The sequence below is a fragment of the Periplaneta americana genome, chromosome 4 (genome assembly GCF_040183065.1).
Source record: "Periplaneta americana isolate PAMFEO1 chromosome 4, P.americana_PAMFEO1_priV1, whole genome shotgun sequence".
Classification (NCBI taxonomy): domain Eukaryota; kingdom Metazoa; phylum Arthropoda; class Insecta; order Blattodea; family Blattidae; genus Periplaneta; species Periplaneta americana.
The window spans coordinates 35,622,517-35,646,158 of NC_091120.1; the positions used below are offsets into that span (position 1 = coordinate 35,622,517).

General features: G+C 35.2%; 2 protein-coding genes across 7 annotated transcripts in view; both read right to left on the reverse strand.

Moving 5' to 3' along the window:
- Positions 1-3,149, reverse strand: part of LOC138697702 (4-hydroxybutyrate coenzyme A transferase) — a 112,666-nt gene extending 109,517 nt beyond the window's left edge. Inside the window, exon 1 of the mRNA XM_069823175.1 lies at positions 2,801-3,149. Coding sequence (XP_069679276.1) covers positions 2,801-2,987 — 187 coding nt within the window. The 5' untranslated portion in view covers positions 2,988-3,149. The remainder of the gene's footprint in view (positions 1-2,800) is intronic.
- Positions 3,150-4,982: 1,833 nt separating this feature from the next.
- LOC138697705 (RING finger protein 145-like) overlaps positions 4,983-23,642 on the reverse strand; it is a 30,049-nt gene continuing 11,389 nt past the window's right edge. For all 6 annotated transcript variants that reach the window (XM_069823185.1, XM_069823181.1, XM_069823180.1 and 3 more), the window contains 3 exons: positions 19,678-20,048; positions 17,051-17,201; positions 4,983-10,536 (listed from right to left, as the gene is read on the reverse strand). In XM_069823185.1, coding sequence (XP_069679286.1) covers positions 9,911-10,536; positions 17,051-17,201; positions 19,678-20,048 — 1,148 coding nt within the window. In that variant the 3' untranslated portion in view covers positions 4,983-9,910. The remainder of the gene's footprint in view (positions 10,537-17,050; positions 17,202-19,677; positions 20,049-23,642) is intronic.

A 23,642-nucleotide genomic window follows, 5' to 3' on the forward strand; every position in this document is an offset into this window, starting at 1 on the left:
CAATCTAAAGCAGGGCTGGGCATCGGGAGCTGAATCAGACTCTAAACGGGGACGCTTAATATTCATCCGTCACTGAATCAACGCTGCGCGGTGTTCGGCGGGGAAGAAAGGGGATGAAAAGAAATCATATGGCTCCCCGTGAGAGAGTAGAATCCGCCCTTGCTGCCCAGCCCTGATATAAAGTTTACGTATTTTTTTACTTGCTTTATTTAACGACGCTGTATCAACTACGAGGTTATTGGTGATGGAATTTGTGATAGTGAATGATATTTAGCGAGATGTGGCCAGGACTCACCATAGATTACCTGACTTTTGCCTTACGGATGGGGAAAATCTCGGAAAAGACCCAACCAGGTAATCGCCTCAAGCGAGAATCGAAGCTGCGCTCGAGTGCAACTCCTAATAGGCAGGCAAGCGTCTTAGCCAACTGAGTTACGACGATGGCTTATGGATGTTACTATTTGCTAACATATACTTTAATGTGCAACTGAAACTGATTCAATACGGTAACAGTAAACACAAATCACAACAAAATAATTGTTGAAAGAAACAGTTTCACGTCACATTAGCCTGTATACGAGTTATAAAGTTTTTATAGATAACTAATATGAAGGTTTAGTTAGACCCAATGAAGTTAGAAGTGGACTTAGGCCTATTATGGACAGATAAGTTAAACGTTATCCTTTCTCCACAAAATATTCACGTTCTGAATAATTAGAAGAGCCATCATGTTCTGAACACATCTACAGACTGAATTGCTGGTTATATTGAAGAGAAATTGTGACAGCAGCATGCTATTTAATTTCTATTCTTAGCACTTCATCAAAATATCTGAGAAATCATAAAAAATCTCATGCTGTGCAGTGATGTTAAAATTTTTATACACAAGATGTAGGTCTACTCTTCTCTTCATGTTTTATATTAGGAATGAAGGTGTATGAAAATGTACCTACTTAAATAAATATAAAAATAACTAAACAAACAGGCCTAAATGAATGATTTAACTGAACGTGAATATACAGTAGGCCTGTCTACAGATAGGTTATGTTAAATATTTTCTATTTTCAAAAATGAACACAAATGCTCCTGCATTAAAGTGACAGTCGTCCCCTATTTTCGGAGACTCCCTCATTTTCAATTATTGTTTTTTTTTTGTAGGTTTTTACGACGCTTTATCAACATCTCAGGTTATTTGGCGTCTGATTGAGATGAAGGTGTTAATGCCGGTGAAATGAGTCCGGGGTCCAGCACCGAAAGTTACCCAGCATTTGCTCATATTGGGTTGAGGGAAAACCCCGGGAAAAACCTCAACCAGGTAACTTGCCCTGTCCGGGAATCGAACCCGGGCCACCTGATTTCGCGGCCAGACGCGCTGTTACTCCACAGGTGTGGACTTCAATTATTGTTCCTGGAGAATAATCGTCCCCGTTTTTTACATGAAAAACAATTTTGTTAACCGCAGTTTATTTCTGTTGCATTAACATTTTACTTGTAAATGGTAAGTATGATGGCGAAACTGTTGAGCTTTATCTAGATTTCTGTTGGACCAAAAAAGATCTGGTCACCCTGACCTACATACAAATCCTATGCTGGAGCAAACGCTTCCAATGAGATCTTTTCCTCCAAGTTTCAGCTCCTACAAACTTACGTAATATCCGAACAGACGTACGGTATGATGTAACGCTGAGACGAAAGAATCATAAAATAAATTCATAATACATTTTATACATTGAAATACATTAACATTTGAAAAATAAACTGTACTGTACTTCACTTATAAGTAACATAAACAATAATAAAATAGCCCTGTAGGACAATTAATTAGCTACAAACGATAAGAGCAAGGTTTTTACTGTTTACAGCATATCAGCTTTAATAAGGAAGATTACAGTAGACATATATGGATCGCTGGAATAACTGCACAGTACATACAGGACCAATATGTAAAATAAGGTAATTTTTCGGAACAACTGCACTAATGAAGCCACATCTCCCCCCCTCCCCTACCAATTAACAACATAACATGCGACAGGTTCAGGACGAATTACTAGGGATGGTCCATTACCCTAGTATTGCGTCCTGGACCTATCGCATGTTACACTGGTAACAAATGGGAGTGGGGAGGAGTTATACTTCCTTTGTAGGTATGGAGAATACTAAAATATCAATAATATTATTATGGTTTTTGTGAATTTACTAAAACGCAATAATTACTATTAAGAAAAAATGCACTGTAATTTGAAGAGCAAAAGTAAACAGAGAATGACCATCTAGGCCTACATTCTCTCTATACATATAGAAATAGGCTTATTTGAGACTTAGGCCTATGTTACTCTAATTTTATTTTGACTTCATGTAAAGCCTACCGACGCAAACGCATTTCTCAGCTCTAAAATGTCAATACCTAATTTTCCTCAAGAAATCTGTAAAGTTAACCCAATAAATTAAAATACTGTAAGTAAAGGCGGTAAAGATTAATAAAAAAATGTACTCGGTCGATTGATTAAATCTTATGATGTGCAAGAGTAATTCGTTATGTTCTAGTAACATATACAGGTATTGCTTTAGTATACGAAAATCGCCATGAAACAATATCACGAACTCACATTCCCTCAGAAGTGCGTTACGATGGCAACCTGCAAATAAATTGGTTCCATACTCGTTTACTATTAATTGGTAACAAAAATGTGCGTATAATTTGCAGTCTTGCTGAAAGCGCCAAAGAACTGACAGGTCCGTTATTAAAATCTCATCTATTCCACTTCAAATTAGCTTCCTAAATACAAACAAGATTTATTACCTGACTGAATACATTGCACAGCTTCTTTCGCAGACACCCACTTCGGATCTCGGTTTAGAGGTTGAGCTGGTTCTGGGCTGTACGTGTAGTAAGTTCTGGGTGTATTTCCCCTCGAAACAGTCACTGCAGCAGGCCCCCAGTACAGAGAAGCCCCAAGTCGTGATGACACTCTCACAACGGATGCCATTGTGATTCTATTGCTTCACGATCACGTATTATACGAACACGACACTCAACCTCCAAACGTCTAATTCCGTTCAATCGCAGCAGGAGAACTTCCCTTCCTGCAGTAATAGGATGATAAGAGCGGTGGGCTAGGAGCAAAAAGGATAGATATCAAAAGGAACAAGCAAACGATTAACGCGCCATAGGCGAGAAAACTTGCAAAGCACAAACCGACCACATATGCTCAGTCGATTGGGAATTGCACATCAAAACATTTTGTAACAGTAATTACCGATACCGTATCAAGTATGATAGTAAGGGTTATGAAAAGCTAGGTTGTTTTATGAACTTTTACAGCCGCGTAAATAATGTTTAATTGATTATATTTATTTGGATATTTAAAAATATGTATAGTACGTAACAAAAATACGTACTTACAAATGACTTTTGGAGAACCCGTAGGTTCATTGGCACCCTCACATAAGACCGCCATTGGTCCCTATCCTGAGCAATAGATCCCACCTCCCTCAAATCCATTTTAATATTATCCTCCCTTCTACGTCTTGGCTTTGGATGTTGATTACCTAAAAATCTACATAAAATGATCAATAAAATGGCCTTAAAGTAATGGAAAAATTACATGAAATTAAAAGAAAATGACATTTAAATATTATTCAAAGTACTCGCACATCAACTTCTTAAAAATTAGTCACCTTGTTTCAATGACTGCCCTGCAAATCTCTGAGAGAGGAGGAAACTTCTGGAATTTGACTAATATAAAGGAAAAGAACATGCAACAAAATGAAAGTTTTAAGGAAAAACTATAGATTTTAATGAGAGTTTGCAATATGTTTCAATCAGGGGTGGTCCATGTCAGTGACTTTATTCTCCCTGTCCTCCTCCTTGGGCTATTCACTTTTGTTACCAGACTTTCCAGATGAAGGAATGTGAATAACAAAACAAATTGTGAGCACAGCATGCATTCTGTATGTTAAAAATACTGTCTTCTGTGTGCTACAATACATCCCTTCCCAACCATATCGGGGACACAATGTCCTAATGTTCAGGAGGTGAAAGTTTTCCCCCTTCCAAACATAAATTCTAAAGACACTCTCGTACCGACATAAAAACAGTAGCGGTCAAGTCTTCATTTAAACTGAGCTGATGTCAAGCATTTTATATGACTTCCATTGTGAGATGAAGTCTTCAGTGGAATGACGGATGGACTTTAGAGTTTGTTCCAAACTATAAAACTCAAACTTCATTGTTATGCACTTCTTCAGTAGGTAATTACTAATGATCTATTTGCTTAGAAAAAGATTTAACAGGCCTTTCTGTAAAGAAGAGAGTAAAATGCATTCCAAATGATCTAAAAGTTCTTCAAAGTATTAAAAATGACCAAAAATGCCGAAAGAAATATGTTTTTGTTTTCTAATGCCAGGCGTTTGACAATAAAGTCATTTGACCTCTTGCACTCCAATATTTTTCAAAGATATTATCATGACCAGCCACTGAAGCACAGATTTTGAGGTGTTCCGAATCCATTTCTTGGTTTGAGTTGCACAATGGGCAGTTAGGAGACTGATATATTCCAATATAAAAATAACCTATTAGTTCAAAAAAGTAAAAATATGCAATATAAGAAATTAATTTTTTACTCTGATATTACCATAGAAAGAATTTTTATATTAACAGCATCATCCTAATGTGAAAAATAAGAAAATGACTTTTCTTCAACATCCGCCCCCTAGTTATTAACGATCCCCCAAACTTTGTGTAGGTTCCATTTAATTGTTTCTCTTCCTATTTCCTATTATTTAATTACGATTAAACCTCCCCCCCCCTCCAAAGTATACAAATATTGGTTCTGTTCGACATTTTTTTTCAGAAATACTATATTTATGTTTCCACATTCTGCATTTTACCGTGAGCCCTCCTTCTTGCCTTTTATTTTGTTCCCTGAATAGTAACATTTCTGTGACGTGGGATGAATACTTAGCTAAATTAGTAGTTTAAATCAAATTCACGCATTTTTTTATTTTAGTAGCATGAATAAAATACAGTACATTATTGTTTCAGAATATCAAAGAAAAAAACCAGAGGATACAGAAGGAGAACAAATAACGTACAAAATAAAAGTAAGAATATTAAAGTTCACTAATCTTAAAATAAACAAAACAACAACATATACCACAACACAGTCATACATCAAGATGCTGATGCTATTCCATAATCACATTTCCATGTGAAAAATGAAACACAAAAATTTCTTCATTAAAAAAAAAAAAAAAAAAAAAAAAAAAAAAAAAAAAAAAAAAAGAGATATACAGTAACATAAAATAGTAATGTAAAACATGAAAAGCTTTCCTAACAAATTATACATTGAACTAAGTTCATTTATACATACTTTAAGAACTATATATCTAGGGGGCGGATGTTGATGACCTAAAAATCTACTTAAAATGATCATTAAAATGTCCTTAAACTAATGGAAAAATGACATAAAATTAAAAGAAAATGACATTTAAATATTATCCACCGTACTCGCACCACAACTTCTTAAAAATTAGCACCTTGTTGCAATGACTGCCCTGCAAATCTCGGAGAGAGGAGGCAACTTCCTGGAATTTGGCTAAGATAAAGGAAAAGAACATGCAACGAAATGAAGGTGATTAAAGCGCTGCCAAATAGGAACAACATAAAACAGCGAATAAAATACATCAAAGTAGATAAATAAAAACTTACTGTAATTCGTAAACAAGTCGTTATATAAATATGTAAATCGTGAAAAAAGTTATTTAAGTATGTAAATCATGAAAAAAGTCGGTATTAATATTTAAAACTTTATAATTACTATTGAAGTACTTCTGTGTATAATAACCCCAACATACCTAGCGTGGTGAAATAGGGTTTTTCACATTGGAAAATTAATAATAATAAACCAGGGTTGCCAAACGTCCTGGATTTTAATGGTGTGTCCTGTGTCCTGGATTGAGTTGAGTCATAATACAATTTCTTGCTCATTTCTATAAAATTATGTTTAAAATTCCTTATTCATTTTTTCAAGACCTTGCCCAACCTTGTTCAACATTGCCAACACCATCTGGCACCTCCTATCAGGTTGTATTGAAATAAAAACGATAATACTGTAGTATGTATTAGATATTATGTAGTATTTCTATTCTTTACTCTGTTTGGAAGTTGATTTATTATTGATAGGATTTAAACACTGTGTCACGCATTTTTTCTGTATAGGTCAGGTTGTATTATTACATTATTTTTCCAGACTTTATCAAGGAAATTTCGTAATCTAGTAAAAATCTGAGAAACTTGAAAGTTTAGGCCCTATATAATTAGTTGAAATACATAAAACAAATAAAATCAGTTGTATTATAAATTGAATTAATTCAAATGTGTAGTCACCTTAAGGTATGCAGTATCATCACCTGTCCTGGATCCCTAACGAGAGAATCTGGCAACCCTGATTTAAACATGTAAACCATGAAGAAAAAATTTGAATTTAAACACTGAAATCACTTTTTAAAAATAGGTAATAAAATACTCAATCACCTACAGGCTTCCCCGGTATTTATAAGGCCTGTTATACACTAGGGCCCGGTTTCTTCAACCTTTGTTAAAATGCACCTAACATAGCATTAATTAACTGTAAGTTAAAAGTATGAATTGCTGTTAAAAATATTGCGTTTCTTCGACTTTACATTTCACATTTTAACATTCTGTTTGTTAACTCTCTGTTAGGACCAGAGATTCTAGAGTTTAACCATAACCTAAAACCAAGTATAGATTCACTTCTGTTTTCTGAACTCTGACAATTGCGACTCTCGCTTGTTTCCGTTGTTTGATTCAGAGAGGATAGAAGTCTTTCTATTCTCTCAGGTTTGATTTCTGCTTCTTTCCTCGTCTGTATCACAGTAGCGTCACAGTCTACTATATACAGTCGTGAAGCTCAATACGTAGCAAATATGCAAACATTAGGTAGTTGCTCACCACTAGGATCGCTAATATCGCCTCATTACAGGCAATGCAAAATAGTACCATCACAGTCTATTGTTTCTAGCACCCTCAAAACTCAAGCTTCGTGACTGTATATAGTAGACTGTGATAGCGTGGAGTGGCGTATTGGTATTGCTGTTATGAAATGGAAAACACTGGAACAAAAAGAAATCTTGGGACTAATTTCTCTTCGTTAGAAAGAAACCTTCTGCTGGAAATTTTTTCGCTGTATAAACCAATTAATGAGAATAAACAAATAAACGGATCTATGTTGAAAGCGAAAAGTGAGGTTTGGCAGAAAATCGCCTATACTTTGTATGAACTTCTGGCCTGTCAGATCACAGAAATCATCCCCTCTGTTTATGTATTCATGGATATCATTTTCTAAATAATCAAGATATATAAGTTCAGCATCTATCGCACCAGCCATATTGGATACTTCTATGCTAACAGAGAGTTAAATGATTTAACTGCTTGAAATTGGGCAGTTAAATTAACATAGGTTTTAACAGCCTGTTAGTACTAACAGTAGTTGAAGAAATGCTTCAACTGTTAAGTTGACAGTTAAAATGGAATAACACACTGTTATAATTTAACAAAGGTTGAAGAAACCGGGCCTAGGTGAAGAAAACTGTGACGTGAATAAAAAAAAAAAAACATTAGGTCTATGTTCATTTCTGCTCGACTGCCAAATTATCAAACTAGTCTTCGTTGTATACTCTTGCTGAAAATGTGGTAAATATCTTTTACACATTTCTTATTATAGTAGTGTGTAACAGACCTAAGCATTGAACATGCGTAACACACAGATTTTCATTTTCCACAGCTGAGCAGCTATGCTTTCCACATGATAAAACATGAAAGACAAATCCATTTATGTACTTATTTTGAATATTTCATTGTAGAAAATAAAATAATGGAATTTCGTGACCAATGAATGAACGAGACTGTGATATTCTTAAAAAAAAAAAAAAATGTCAAATTCGTAAAAAAAAAGCAAAATTCGCGACAAATCGCATACAGAATGACTCTCATTCACACTTATAAAAATTTTAACTCTTTGACTCAATTAGCAGAAATTCGTGAAAATCAGGTTCCCTAGTGTGCTGAATCATGACATCGTACCCCTAGAATAATACTATCATAACTACTAAAAGTTAATTTTGAGTAAATGCAAGATAAACATTTCAAAGTCATATGAAAAATCAGGATTACCAAGTATCAGTATGAGTCCTGTAGACTTTGCACTTGAACTTAGAGATAGGACAGTTCTACTGTTTCATAGAAGATTAATAAAGATTACAAATCTGTCTGTAACTCAAAATTCAATTTTTGGGAGTTATGACAGTATATTCCAGAGGTGCGATATGTAAATTCCCAATCAGGCATTTGCGTTTGTCACTGAAGGAAACCATAAAAACCTCAGATTGGCTGGCCACAGGTTTGAACCCAGGGCCTTCGAAATGCCAACTTGTTCGATACATCAGATGTTTTCATCTCATATGAAATAATAAAAGTCATTTTTATATAATTTAATCACGTGTCTTCTAAAATCTATGTTTAAAATAAACAAAAGGAAAATGGGAAAAATGTAGTGATGATGATGGAAATATATGTAGTGGTAGCAGCAGTATTTTATCTAAAGGTACGGTCACACGTCGCTACTTTTGCTGCGCAACTTTTGTACTGCAGCTGCAAAAGTTGCGTGTCGTGTTCACACTTAAGCCAAAAGTAGCACGCTACTTTTCGTGCTGCGCAACCTGAGTGCTACAAAAGTTGCAACTGGAGATTGCGAGTCTGTTCACACACCAGGCTCTATTTTTGCAGCTGCAGTCATGCTGCAGGTTTCCATCTCCGTGTTGACTTCTCAATATACATTTTGTGGTTATGTTCGCATTATTAATAAACTCATGCGAAAGCTTAGTTATCTATTATTTGCTTTTCTGTCCTAACTAGTATTAAGAAATTGGCATTATTTTTACAATAAAGCTTTTAAAAACGCCTATATACTTAAATGATAACCAACAGCATATTCACGTAATCAATGTTGGCAACCCTCCTGTTTGAAACTACGCTACAGAAAATTAAAAAAGTGCATTATATCGTCAGAAAATATGCTCAGACTGTGTTGTGCATTTAATAACGGTTACAAATAATTTATTTTCATCACATCTAACATTAAAATACATCCAAACAATAAAAATATCATTGGCACATATGGGTGGCAACACTGGTCGCAACCGCAGCAAAAGTTTCAACAAAGCCGATATCAAAAATGTTGCGGCTGCAACCCTGAGAACCCTGTTCGCGCAGCATGAAAAAGTAGCGAGCAGCAGGTTCGGCAGCCGCTACTTTTCGGGTTGCACCGTTGTTCACACGTCGCAGTACGAGAGTTGCACAGTTTTTTGTACTGCATCGCTGCAAAAGTAGCGACGTGTGACTGTACCTTAACAATACTTTCAAAAATAGAAGTTATTCTGAGTCGAAATTCAGCAATGTGGCTGAGAAATGACCAGCAGATTTTGCCTAGGGTCCTCTATCTGGGACAAGGTTATTTTACATGCAATAAATTTACGACATGGAGTGTTCAGCTTTACTTCCCTCCCACAGCAAGCCATGCTAAGGATTTTATTGCCCTCGGCCAGATTTGAACTTATAAATCTTAGATCCAATGGCCAGTATAATCACCAAAGTTTTTTGTAAAAAATAAAAATTGCTCATCTGTTTATTTAATAAGTAAATATATAGTTTATAAAGTTTTAAGTGACACATCATCACAGGGCAGCATGACAGAGTGAATGATAATATGAATGGATGATATTATTTTACATTTGATATATACAAAGCATTTTTTATTAATCGTACCTGTAAAGATATTAAAATGTAACATTTCAATTTAATATAGGTATGTAAAAATTATCAGTCTGAATATTATTTGGCAGAACAGTCATTGGCACCATTTCCAGAAGCTGCGAATGAGTTGAATCGCACTGTGTCTTTGCACTCGCTGCATCCTGGTACTGAGCTGTGTTTACAATTAACAGAGATGGGTGTGCCAGTATTGCTATCAGTTGATGTAACTGAACTGATATCAATGTCGCGTCTTAAAGTATTTGAACTATTACTTGTATTCACAGTTACAAAATTTTCACTATTTATATCTTCTTGCACAGGAAGATCATTGTTTTCAGGTACTTTATTTGTGTTCTTTGCAGCTGTGGTAATCTGCGTAGAACACAGAGGACATCTGTCTTGAATATAAAGCCACTTCTTGAGACATTGAGCATGAAAGAGGTGTTGGCACGGTGTTACACACGCTGTCTTCATTTCGAAGTAACATATGGCACAGACATCGTGTGAATGAGACTTGAGCTCATCTGCACTGGCACATGGTAATGAAAGAATCTTACGTGCTGCTTCACGTCTAAGGAGAAAACACCGCCATCCGGATTGTAAACGCTGGTACACATTAAAATAACAATGTACAGCCAATGCTGATCCATTCAGCCATGACCATGGACGTCCTTCTGAAGACAGTAACAGAGATTCATGGATTCCTTAAAAAAAAAAAAATATTTATTTATTCATTCATTCTAGTGGAGTTAAGGCCAGTAGGCCGTCTCTTCCACACCAATAGATATACAATTATAAGTAAAACATACAGAAAGAACTAAAAAAAATAATTAATAATTTTTAATCTACAATACTAATGGCAAAATTTAAGTGACACAATCTACAAAAGAAATAATGGCATTTTAATCAGAACTGTCTGTCAGTTTACAAGCAAAACACATTAAGTAAAAAATATTACTCCTGAGAAAAAGGCATATATAATGTATGTGTATGCACTGAAAATTGGAAAATGAAATACACTTAAAGAGAAACAATTTACTAAAAATAATATTTTGAGGATTCAGTTTTGTAAGAAGAAAAACGCCCTTTTCTCAGAAGTAAAGAGATGGGTTTAGAAGTAAATTCCGAAAGGACAAAGTATATGATTATATCTCGTGACCCGAACATTGTACGAAATAGAAATATGTTGTTGTTTTCTAATGCCAGGTGTTTGACAATAAAGTCATTTGACCTCTTGCACTCCAATATTTTTCAAAGATATTATCATGACCAGCCACTGAAGCACAGATTTTGAGGTGTTCTGAATCCATTTCTTGATTTGAGTTGCACAATGGGCAGTAAGGGGACTGATATAGTCCAATTCTATGCAGGTGTTTGGCCAAACAGTCATGGCCTGTTGCCAATCTAAATGCAGCTACAGACGATTTTCGTGCTAAATCGGGAATTAACTGTGGATTATGATGCAGAGAGTTCCATTTTTTCCCTTGGGATTGAGTTATCAAATTTTGTTTGTTGAAGTCTAAGTATGTAGATTTAATAAATCTCTTCACAGAGTAATACATAGATTTAGTAACAGGTCTGTAAGTAGCAGTGCTGCCCTTCTTTGCTAAAGCATCCGCATTCTCATTTCCCAGGATTCCACAATGGGATGGTATCCATTGGAATACAATTCTTTTATTGAGTGATATTAATTGAGAGAGCATTTTAGTTATTTCTGCTGTTTGAGATGAAGGTGTGTGTTTAGAGATGATTGATAGAATAGCTGCTTTGGAGTCTGACAATATAACTGCATTCCTAAATTTATTGATGTGGCATAGAAGATTCCTGAGACTTTCACCTATTGCAATGATTTCACCATCAAAACTTGTTGTTCCATATCCAAGAGATCTATAAAGTGAGAAGAGACAGCACGTAACACCTGCACCGGCACCTTGTTCTCTGGAGATCAAGGATCCGTCGGTGTACAAATGAAGCCAGTTTTGTGGAGGGTACCTAATATTAATTGTCTCTAAAGGCAATTGTTTCAGTATTTCAATGTTTACTTCTGATTTCAGTATTTCTTCTGTTAAATTTAGATTATATTCTATATTTAATAGAGTTAAAGGGTTTGGTTTAATTTGTAAGTTTTCTTTTAAATTCGGGATATTGATTTTCTGTTTTAATTCTTGAACAATGGATATGAAACTTTTTTGAGTTTTCAATCTACAGGACTGTATGAATGCCAATTGTTTCCTGGTAATCTGATAAGTTTTTCATATTGAATCAGTGCTTTTTCTTCTATTGTCATTTTGATGCTGTTAATATTAGTGAGGAATCTCATAGAATCTATTGGAGTTGTTTTGATTCCATCAGTAATGAGTCTGAGAGCTTGGTTTTGAACATATTCTATGTCGTTTATGAAAGGTGAAGTAATTAAAATTTCTCCGCAGTATGTCAGCACTGGCTGTATAAACATTTTGTATGTAGTGTTCAAAGTATTCCTAGAGCATCCCCATTTCTTTCTTGCTAGTCTTTTTAGAAAGGAGAATCTTTTACGAGCTTTTCCAGAAATATATTTCAAATGGTTGCTCCATGTTAACTTACTATCGAAAATAACTCCAAGATATTTGGATTCATAAATCCTAGGAAGGTGTTGGCCATTGTATTGGACATTGAATTCTCTTTCTTTTTTACCGAGTGAAAATATTTGGTAGTTACTTGTGCTTAAATTGAGTGTCATCAAATTTGATGTATTCCATTCATGTAGTTGATTTAGAGCTTTAAGAGCAGAATTTTGTCTCTATGTCTGTAAGATCCGGAAGTCCACAAAACTATATCATCTGCAAATAGTGCTGTTTTCATGTTTGATTCCTCTAATAGGGAGGGTAAGTCATTTATATAAATATTGAATAAAGTTGTGCTGAGGACAGCGCCCTGAGGTAGATCTCGATATGTTTGTCTGTAACTAGACAGTGAGTTATTGAATTTAGTGGCAATGAATCTTTGACTAAGGAATTCTGATATCCATCTGAACATATTGCCGGAGATACCTAATTTCTGGAGTTTTAGTAATAATTTATTTCTCCAAACAGAGTCATATGCTAACTGAAAGTCAATAAATATTGTCAAGGTATCTTCTTTCTTGTTAAAACTGTCTTTTATTTCTTGGTCGAGGCGTATGACTTGTTCATTGGTAGAGTGTAGTTGTCGAAAACCGGCTTGTCTTGGTGATAAAAGATTTTGGGATTCTAAATACCAAGTTAACCTGTTGGAGATCATGGACTCCATGGTTTTTGCTATCATGCTTAATAGTGCTATTGGTCGATAACTATTAACACCATGAGCAGGTTTCCCTTTTTTGTAAATTGGTACAATGATTGTTTTTTTCCAAGCTGCAGGAATTGAGGTGTTCCATGATAAATTGAAAATGGATAAAAGTACAGACTTGGCTTTTTCCCCCAGATGTTTAAAAAATTCGGAATGAATGTTGTCGGGGCCAAGAGATTTCTTGGTTTTTAAATTTTGTATAGCTAGAGTTAATTCTTTGGAAGTAAAATTTTGATGAAATATTTCAGGTTTTGTACTAGTAATATTGTTTTTATTATTTTTATGTAATTCTCTTTTGATAAATTTGTCAGTTTTTTTGATATTGGGATGTAATCTGTGAGAGTTTGAGTAGTGTTTATTAAATGCGTTTGCTATATCTCTACTATCTGTTAGTGTTTTGTTATTATGAATAATAGGTTGGCTAGTATTTTCCTGTGTATTGGAAATATTCTTCAGAAATTTATATGTTTTAGCGCTATCGGTTCTGTAATTAATATTTTCAATAAATTTATTGAAACTGTTCTTTTTTGCTGTTATGATTGCTTTTTTAAGAATGGCAGTCTTCTTCCTCCAATCTTGAGTATCTTCTGGTGTTTTGCTATGTTCTGCTTTGGTTCTTGCTTTATCTCTATCTTGTTTCAATAAATTCAGGTTTTCTGTCCAGAATGGGGTATATTTTTTTGGTTTTCCTCGTGGAATGTGCTTTTTTGCAATTTTAAGAAGAGATTCACAGAAATATTTGTTCAATCTATCTGAGTTTGTATTTTCCATTAGTGGTATGTTGACCATGAGGTGTTCGTCGAGTTCTGTTGTAAATAGTTTCCAATTAGCTTTCTTAAAGTTCCATGTTGTTTTGTTATTGGAGGGTTCTTTTCTTCGGTTTTGGTGGAGATGGATAGAAGCAATGATGACTCTATGGCCAGATCCAGGGTCTTCAATTATTTTTTTCTTGGTTTCGTGACGGATATCTGATGTTACTAGTAATAAGTCTGGATTTGTACCAGAACCAGAATAATGAATGAAAGTAGGGGGATCTTCTTTTTTCTGTAGACAAGTTCTGCGGTTGTAGTATTTAGGAGGTCCATGATCATTTTTCCAGGTTGGTTTACATTATCGTAGCCCCAAAGTTGGGAGTGGGCGTTAAAGTCACCAATTATGATAGTTTTAGGTTGTATATCAAACAAAGTTAGATCAAGAGGATTATTAGGTGGGTTATAGGCACTGTAGATTTTTGAAATGTTGTTGATTTTTCCATAATTCAATTTTTATTAGTTCTAATTTGTCTTGATTATCCATTTCTTTTATGATTTGAAAATTTGTAATTAATTTCTTTGATGTATCTGCGAGAATTCCACTACTGATCTGTCTACCTTTGGGTAACAGTTTCATATTAAAACCTTTAAAATTAAAATATTTTAATTGGTCAGCATTAAGGTTTGCTTCTTGAATAAGGAAGATATCTATATTATTATCTGAGAGTATATTGGCTAGTTCAGTCTTCTTGGCTGATGTTATACCGCCAGCAATCCATTGTAAGATGTTTAGTTGATTCTGTACCATTAAAGTAGTCTCCGCCTGGAGATCCGATTGGGGGACTATTTTACCTCTGGATAATTTTACCTTAATGGTACTCATTTCATATTGGAGTTAAATGGCAAGTTGTAGCCGATTTAAGTGAACACCATATTTTAACGTTTTGGTGGCTACTTCATTCACACACAACCCCCAGAATGTCTGGAGGACCACACCTGCTGTTGGTCGACGGGTCCACTGGACCTAGCTGGGAGATCTTGTTGATCACCAGCTTTCCCTCCTTAGGCCACTGGAGGACGATTTTAGTGCCATAGCAGGTCAGCACTAGGAACAGAAAAGTAGAAAGAGGAGGAAGGAAAGGGAAATGAACCCCTAGGCCTCGAATGCTCTAATGCCGTCGGGGTCGAAGAAAGTAAGAGTTCAGTCAGAGGACTGGATAGGAAAGGGCAAAGAGGGAATTAGGTACTGGATAGAGGAAAATTATACCAAATTCATTCAATACCTCATCAAGCTGACCAGTGCTAATGGATGAGTAGCCCCTCCCTTTAGTTCAGCTTGTAAAATTATGCTTACTAACAGCTGCACCACGGGAAGGTAGGGATGGTACATTGGGTATTTGTCCAGGTTGGTTCCTTAAAGCCTTCAATGGGAAGGATTAATGGCTCTCCCCCCTGTATCCGACAGATACCCTTTTGCAGCCAATAGAAATATAAAAACTGGAAATTTATCCTTTGAAGAGATGGAAAAATTCAAATATCTTGGAGCAACAGTAACAAATATAAATGACACTTGAGACGAAATTAAACGCAGAATAAATATGGGAAATGCCTGTTATTATTTGGCTGAGAAGCTTTTTTGTCATTCAGTCTGCTCTCAAGAAAGCTGAAAGTTAGAATTTATAAAACAATTACATTACTGGTTCTTCTGTATGGCTGTGAAACTTGGACTCACACTTTGAGAGAGGAACAGAGGTTAAGAATGTTCGAGAATAAGGTGCTTAGGAAAATATTTGGAGCTAGGAGGAATGAAGTTACAGGAGGATGGAGAAAGTTGCACAATGCAGAAAGAACTGCATACATTGTATTCCTCATTTGATATAATTAGGAACATTAAATCCAGACGTATGAGATGGGCAGGTCACGTAGCACGTATGGTGAATCCAGAAATGCATATAGTGTTAGTTGGGAGACAGAAGGGGAAAAAAGACCTTTGGGAAGGCCAAGACGTAGATGGGAGGATAATATTAAAATGGATTTGAGGGAGGTGGGATATAATGGTAGAGACTGGATTAATCTTGCTCAGGATAGGGATCGAAGGTGGGCTTATGTGAGGGCGGCAATGAACGTCCGAGTTCTCTAAAAGCCATAAGTAATATTCTTGACTTAATGTGTTTTACAAAATTAATATATTTAAATTTGTTTATTTCCGTCAAATTACTTATCTTTTATTATAAACTATCAACCCATTTTTATGCCATAATTTAATGGCTTGATGGTTTATAATAAAAGATAAGTAATTTGAAGGAAATAAATATAATATATTGATTTTGTAATATTTATAATTATCAGACCAAAACTGTCTTTGAAAAAAAATTAATGTGTTATAATTATGTATTTGCAAATTCAAATTAAAGATAATAAAAGAGTTAATAATATACAACACAATTTAATTGTTATGAAAACTGGCAACTTAATAAAACTCGAATTCATGCAATAAAACACCTTTTTCTAATTTAGTTTTAAATTGTAATAATGTCTAAATGCATATAGAGTGTTAGTTGAAAGGCTACAAGGAAAAAGACCTTTGGGGAGGCCATCTACAGATGGGAAAATAATATAAAAATGGATTTGAGGGAGGTGAAATATGATGGTAGAGACTGGACTGATCTTGGTCAGGATAGGGATCGATGGCAGGCTTATGTGAGGGCAGCAATGAACCTCCGGGTTCCTTAAAAGCCATTTGTAAGTAAGTAATAATGTCTGGCAATCCCTGACGTCACTAGATAAATAATTCCAGAAATGATTGTGAAGGATGATGACAAAGAAACAACTGATGCTGATTGTGAGTTGTTGCGAGGAACTGAAGCCATAATGCCAGATAATATGGAGTAGAAGTATGTCGAATTTTGAATAGAAGTGACAGAGAATATATGATTCTTATTTTCCTCAAATGAATTCACGAGAGTAATTTGAGAGACAGTGTTACATGGTCCAATTTTTTAGTATTACAGACAAATCGTATACATGCATTATTAACATGTTGCAATCTGTCAGCTACATAGGTACTTAGACTAGCTAACAAAGAATCGCAGTCATTGAAATGGGGCATCACAAGTGTTTGAATAAGGTTCTTTTATTTTAATGGCATAAAGGTACTGACCTGATCCAACGACAAACACTGCTACTACGAACTCCAGAACACGAATAATGGCACGAGTGAAATATACATTATCGTCTAAAGACTCCCAACTACAGTCCTTCTGCAGTGCATCATACATGAAGAGTCCATATATAATCAACGCACCTAATACCTGAAGAGAAAAAGTACAGTTAGCGGAATATAAATGTACAATGAATGCTTTATGTTTCATCTGTCAGAAACAAGATTCCAGCAAAAGATCTTCACAACTATTCTCAGTAAATAAAGGAAATGAGTGTAATTACATGATGTATTTTTCTATGTAGAACGTATTCACGTCATATGATATTTTCATAATTCAGTGATAAATTCAGATGATGAAAAGGAAATTTGTTCTTCCTTCTTCATGACGAAAATTATTTTCTCTTCTAAAGAGGGAACATAAATTATAAAATCTGATATTTTATGTTTCATTAATTCCTCTAATCTGATCTTATATTGCACTTAAAATTCTCTAACAGTAGCCAAGACACTAATCCTTCTACAACTTGCTGGATATTCTTTATTTCCTTTATTTTTTATATAAAGCACTGATGTATGACAATTTCCAATCAGATAAAATTGGATCGCCCTCTATTACCTTGTTAAATAGTTTAGGTAATATTTTTATAGGCCTAATATTTAGTACTCCATATTTAACCCTCCAGTACTCACGTGGGGGACACCTGCCAACCAGTGTGTTTGTTTTCATTGTTGTATTTTCTAGAAAGGGTTTACAACCGTGAGGGTTTAGGTACCTTCAAACCAAGCTCACATAATAATATTCTTAAGTTTATGTCTTGGAGTTTCTCGTATAACTTGTGTAGCTAAGGTTTTATTCTTCTGGATGACAACTGTCAATGACGCGATTTTTTACATTATGGTTTCTGCAAAGTTTCAGTAAGTATTCATTATCACTTTTGTGAGTTATATACTATATCCTTAGGGGTAATTTGTTCTATTGAACTTCGAAGGATTGTACATCTACGTTTATCAAATTCCTTCAGAGATTAGAAGATATTCTCAAGTATTACTGGGAATTCAAGAATCCGCTACGCCAACCCCAGAACAAAGGAATGGATCCAGGGGTCGTTGTTACCAATTTTGTGCGTCTCGAGACAAAACGACTAGAAATGGTGTGTGAAATGTTAAAAATGAACATGTGCCGACCATTTGAGGGTTATCTGTGTAAATTACTTGTAAATAACTAGGTACCGTAAAGACATGTCTATAGAAAGCATTCAGGAATAAAGACTTTTGAAGGATAATCCAAGGACAATAGGACACAAGCTATTCAGGTATTATTGTATAGAAAGATTTTCACAACAAAGCAAGGATTATAACGTGTTTCCAGGGTTAATTTTGTGGGTAAATGTAGAAAGTATTTGAAATTTACACATAAATAATTGAAGACCTCAGAACAATAAGTGAGTTATTGACCAAATGTGGCATTTTCGGATTTTCAAACTTTCTTACTATTCCTGCCTCATAGAATCAGAATCTGTGATTTGTTCTCTCATAAACCCATTTGTAGTATTAGAAGTTCATGTAATATGCTGTTCCAAAAAATAAAGCGAATAGAAACTTTGTTTTTGCTGTCTTGAAAAGCTGCCTTTTGGTTCATAACCAACTAATTGTACTGAGATCTTCAATGACCTATCAATAGTTATAAATAAATTAATTCTGTTTCAAGACTGTTTTTATATTTATTTTAAAATATCCGTAGTAACCATTGATATTGGAAAGAATGTTCAAATTCATTCCCTAAAGCAAGAATATAACTTGGGTGACAGCTATCCCCCACATGACTGAATACATTACGAAAAAGTTGTTGTTGTTTTCTAATGCCAGGCGTTTGACAATAAAGTCATTTGACCTCTTGCACTCCAATATTTTTCAAAGATATTATCATGGCCAGCCACTGAAGCACAGATTTTGAGGTGTTCTGAATCCATTTCTTGATTTGAGTTGCACAATGGGCAGTTAGGGGACTGATATATTCCAATTCTATGCAGGTGTTTGGCCAAACAATCATGGCCTGTTGCCAATCTAAATGCAACTACAGACAATTTGCGTGGTAAATCGGGAATTAACTGTGGATTATGATGCAGAGAGTTCCATTTTTTCCTTTGTGATTGTGTTATCAAATGTTGCTTGTTGAAGTCTAAGTATGTAGATTTAATAAATCTTTTCACAGAGTAATATGTAGATTTAGTAACAGGTCTGTAAGTAGCACTGCTGCCCTTCTTTGCTAATGGATCCGCATTCTCGTTTCCCAGGATTCCACAATGGGATGGTATCCATTGGAATACAATTCTTTTATTGAGTGATATTAATTGAGAGAGCATTTTAGTTATTTCTGCTGTTTGAGATGAAGGTGTGTGTTTAGAGACTATTGATAGAATAGCTGCTTTGGAGTCTGACAATATAACTGCATTCTTAAATTTATTGAGTGCTGAAGGGTTAATTAGTGGAGATCCATTTATAAGTTGAGAGTAGTCACTGACAATAACATTTGATACAAACACGAGCATCCTTTCCAAATGCCCAAGCACTTTCTCTCGATATTATCTATGTCAATGTTAACAAATGTTAAATTTAAGACATACCTGAACAGAAGTGAGAGTACATGTCGAGATAATCACAAGAGTCCATAAATCGATCTCGAATAGCTGGCAGAGAAAGAACGTCATGTACAGTGGGAACACCAGAAGAAAGAGAGAGACTGTAAGAATCCTGACATGACGGAGGACAGAATGCGAGTGTGATGCACTTAGAGCCAGCATTATGGGTTCCACTATCTCATGCATGGATTGCACTAGTGAACCCACAACAATGAATAAGATTATACACATGGCGCCCATTCGTTGAGGCATAGGCAAGTCCACCAGTCCTGTCTGTAGAGCGAAAAGTGCCATTGCTATTCCCTCAGATATGCCAGCCCGTTCTAATTCTCTGTCTAAGAGATGTGCACTAGTACCTGGAATGAGAACCATAAAAAATTAGTGTCAATGATACTTTTCACAACAATTCACTTCCTTTTTCATATTGAAAATTATATTAGCTACAGATCGGCACAATATGAAGAAAATGTTTGGAAAATATTACATTTATTTTGACAAAATATGAAATCAGCATACCGTAATTTCCCATGACTATGATCCATGATACAACCAGCGAATAGGGATTATAAAGAATGGACACTGAGCGAATTTTCCTGTGTTTTGTTTCTCTGTGTGCAGCGTTTAGTTCCACTTTCAAGCTCTAGAGGTTAGTGTAATCAAGCATACGCTAAGATAATAATTGAGAATAGAATTGAGACACAGCATCCAAACATCGCCTATCTTATTGCATAATCCAGTAACACTTCGCTTCAAATATATTCAAGCTAACAGCTTTTCCTTATTTCTCAGTGACAAACTAGTTGTAATAATAATATTTTATATTTCAGATATAATAAATTATATTATAAAATAATATAATGCATTATAAAATTAAGTATCGAATTCGTTTAATATTTGTATATAATATAATATAGGTATATGATTTTACTTCTCAGAGTTTTGTTTTTCCATTTTCAGCGCTATCAAATCATTACATATTTTAATTGTTGTTGGGGTCAACGTCTCATCTCTCATTATAAAGGAACTCTAGAGTCTAGACATTACAGTTAATGACGGATTTATTATTTTATGGATCCAATTTATTTTATTTGAGTACATAATGTATGTAGATGTATTAATTATATGTGTTATATTTCTGCTGTGTCGACTGCTAGCTGGTGTGATGTCAGCGCCAACTCTAGGGAGAAAGCAGAATCTCATGCTTTAGCTGGCTTGAAGGTCATTGAAATCAGTCTGGCTACATCAAAGGTACCGACGTGAAGTGTCCATTCTTTATAATCCCTATTCGCTGATACAACCATTCAAAGAACATTGTAGAAGTATCATAGACTGTTCATAGACAGCTGCAGTGACTTGACTTCAAACTTCAGTACAGCAAAAATGTGGATAAACGAGGTACTACGTTACAGTGTGCAAAATTTGAATGGTTGCATCGTGGACGATAACTATGGAAAATTACAGTAATGAAATATCTTATTTCCTAAAACATTTCGAGCATGTTTACACCATTGTTTATAAAATAAGCCTTTCAAAATTCATAATTTTGCTTATAATAGGCTACAAAATAAGATAAAATAAAATAATATAAAATAAATCTGCATAATTAAACAATTTTAAGCATCATTAACTCCTTACCTGAGTGTAAGAAATAAGGAACTAAATTTTTTACACTCAAGAGAAAAAAACATTCTTGTAATGGCTGGACTCAACACTGGTTACAATAAAACACAAGAAACTTCTTTCCTGGCAAAATATTATACTTTCCGTCAATTAATATTGTTCGTACAATGAAAAATCCACAAGTTGCAGAAAGAGGAAAAATTATGTAGGCAGCAAAATTGATGGTTAAAACCCATTTAAAACATTAATTTACACGTATATAAGTAGATTGGCAACACTGAAACGACTCACTGGATTCGAGAGAATAAACAAAGGTGGAATAGAAACCACTTGTCTTATCTTGTCTCAGCATCTCGAATTCATTGTTACTACGAGTGCAATGACTCTAAAGGGGAATTTTGAGATTTCACTTGCCATTGCAAGTCCTGAATATTGGTGGAATGGGTGGCTAGGTTTTTTCAAATGTTTCTTGGAAAACATCTCTATTGTCTCCTATAATATCTGGAAAGCCCGGTTCAATGGTAGTTATAGAAATATTAATGGGGGGGGGGGCGGGAGAAGGGAGAAACATACAAGAATATGAAAAAAAAAATTAGGACATGAACATTTTACCAGACACTGTTGTTGTTTAGTCAACTGTCCGAAGACAGGTCTGAATCTCACAAGTAACACCAAGAAGACACCACTTATGAGGTAACAAGGCCAAGATGTAATAGGGTATGGTGGCCAGTTCCTTTGCTCCTTCATTGCATATATTGCTGACTAACTACATATTACACTAACCAGACTTCAGATGTACACAAACAATTATTCTTCCTCTGACACATATCATCAAGTGAGATGTACTGTCTGAGCCTACTATAGCATCATGATTCTTTGTATCTCGCCATATTGCATGACAGTGCCATCTTTGAATGCATTATTCCTATTGTCCTTCCCATTGGCTAGATGTATACGAGGCAGCATGGAGAGGGAGAACGGAGGTTTCATTGGAACTACCGGCAGACAGGCGGTTTACTCAGAAAACTCGCATGGTAGGGGCAACGTCATCTGCAAGACTTACTCAGGGAACTTGCATCATATACGATATACTCTCTAGAAAGTTTATTCAGGAAACCAGGAGGGTACAGACAAGATCGTTTCTTTATATATTTGATAAAATTGGAGGCATACATAACTTTGGTATTATAGATTTTGTGAATTTCGTAACTGGATTTCATTTACAATAAGACTGTTAATGCATACTGGGAACTGTATAGATATAGGATTTTTTTTTAAATTTTACTTGGTTATTTAATGACGCTGTATCAACTACGATGTTATTTAGCGTCGATGGGATTAATGATAGCAAGATGAGGCCGAGGATTCGCCATAGATTACCTGACATTTGCCTTATGGTTGGGGAAAACCTCGGAAAAAACCCAACCAGGTAATCAGCCCAAGTGGGACTCGAACACGCGCCTGAACGCAACTCTGGATCGGCAGGCAAGCGTCTTAGCCGACTGAGCTACGCCAGTGGCTTAAATATACGACGTATTAAGTTTGTGTAGCGAGTTTATTTAGCTTCCAGAGATATTAACTCGTGGAATATTCTGGAAGGTATATTGGTTCGAATTCCTGGTCGCCGTGGTTATGTTGTGGGACTATGTGAAACGGTGCGAATTGTAGGTCGCCTTGGTTATTTAGCGAGATTATATGAAGTGGATTTGCTGGTGATTGTATTTTGCGTCGCGTGTATAGGTTACGCGAATTCTTTGGTGAAAATTTACGTCGTATTGGGATTTTGTGATAATATTCGAGAACATTGCTAATGAGCATGAAATGTGGATATTGCAACGGAAGTATGTCTAGTTTCCAAAGGTTAGATCGGTTGCATGGGTTAGAGCATACGTCTGATATTTATTCCTCTCCCTCTCAAACAAAGATAAGCTTAAATAAATTAAAGAGGAACATTATTGTTACATACTACAAAAACAACAGCAACCACCACCAAAGGCAACAAAATCAGAGCAACCACTCCAAAAAAGTGAGGGTGAAAACAATGATAAATATAAGAAAAAAGGAGGTAAAAACGAAAGAAGTAGGGGATAATCTCAAACTCAATACTTGTGCTAAATACTACTTAAAATCAAGTGCAACAAGTCAACATAAAGAACAGTTTTTCAGAAGCTACATAAGAAGGCAGTTATTTTTAAGTCATATCTAAATTCTTGTGCAGATAAAATGGATTGCATGAGTGTCCAGATTAACTCCCAGCTGGGAATATGTATATTACAGTGAAACCTCGATAAGACGTGCAAGCTTATTACGCTATCCTGTGTAATACACTT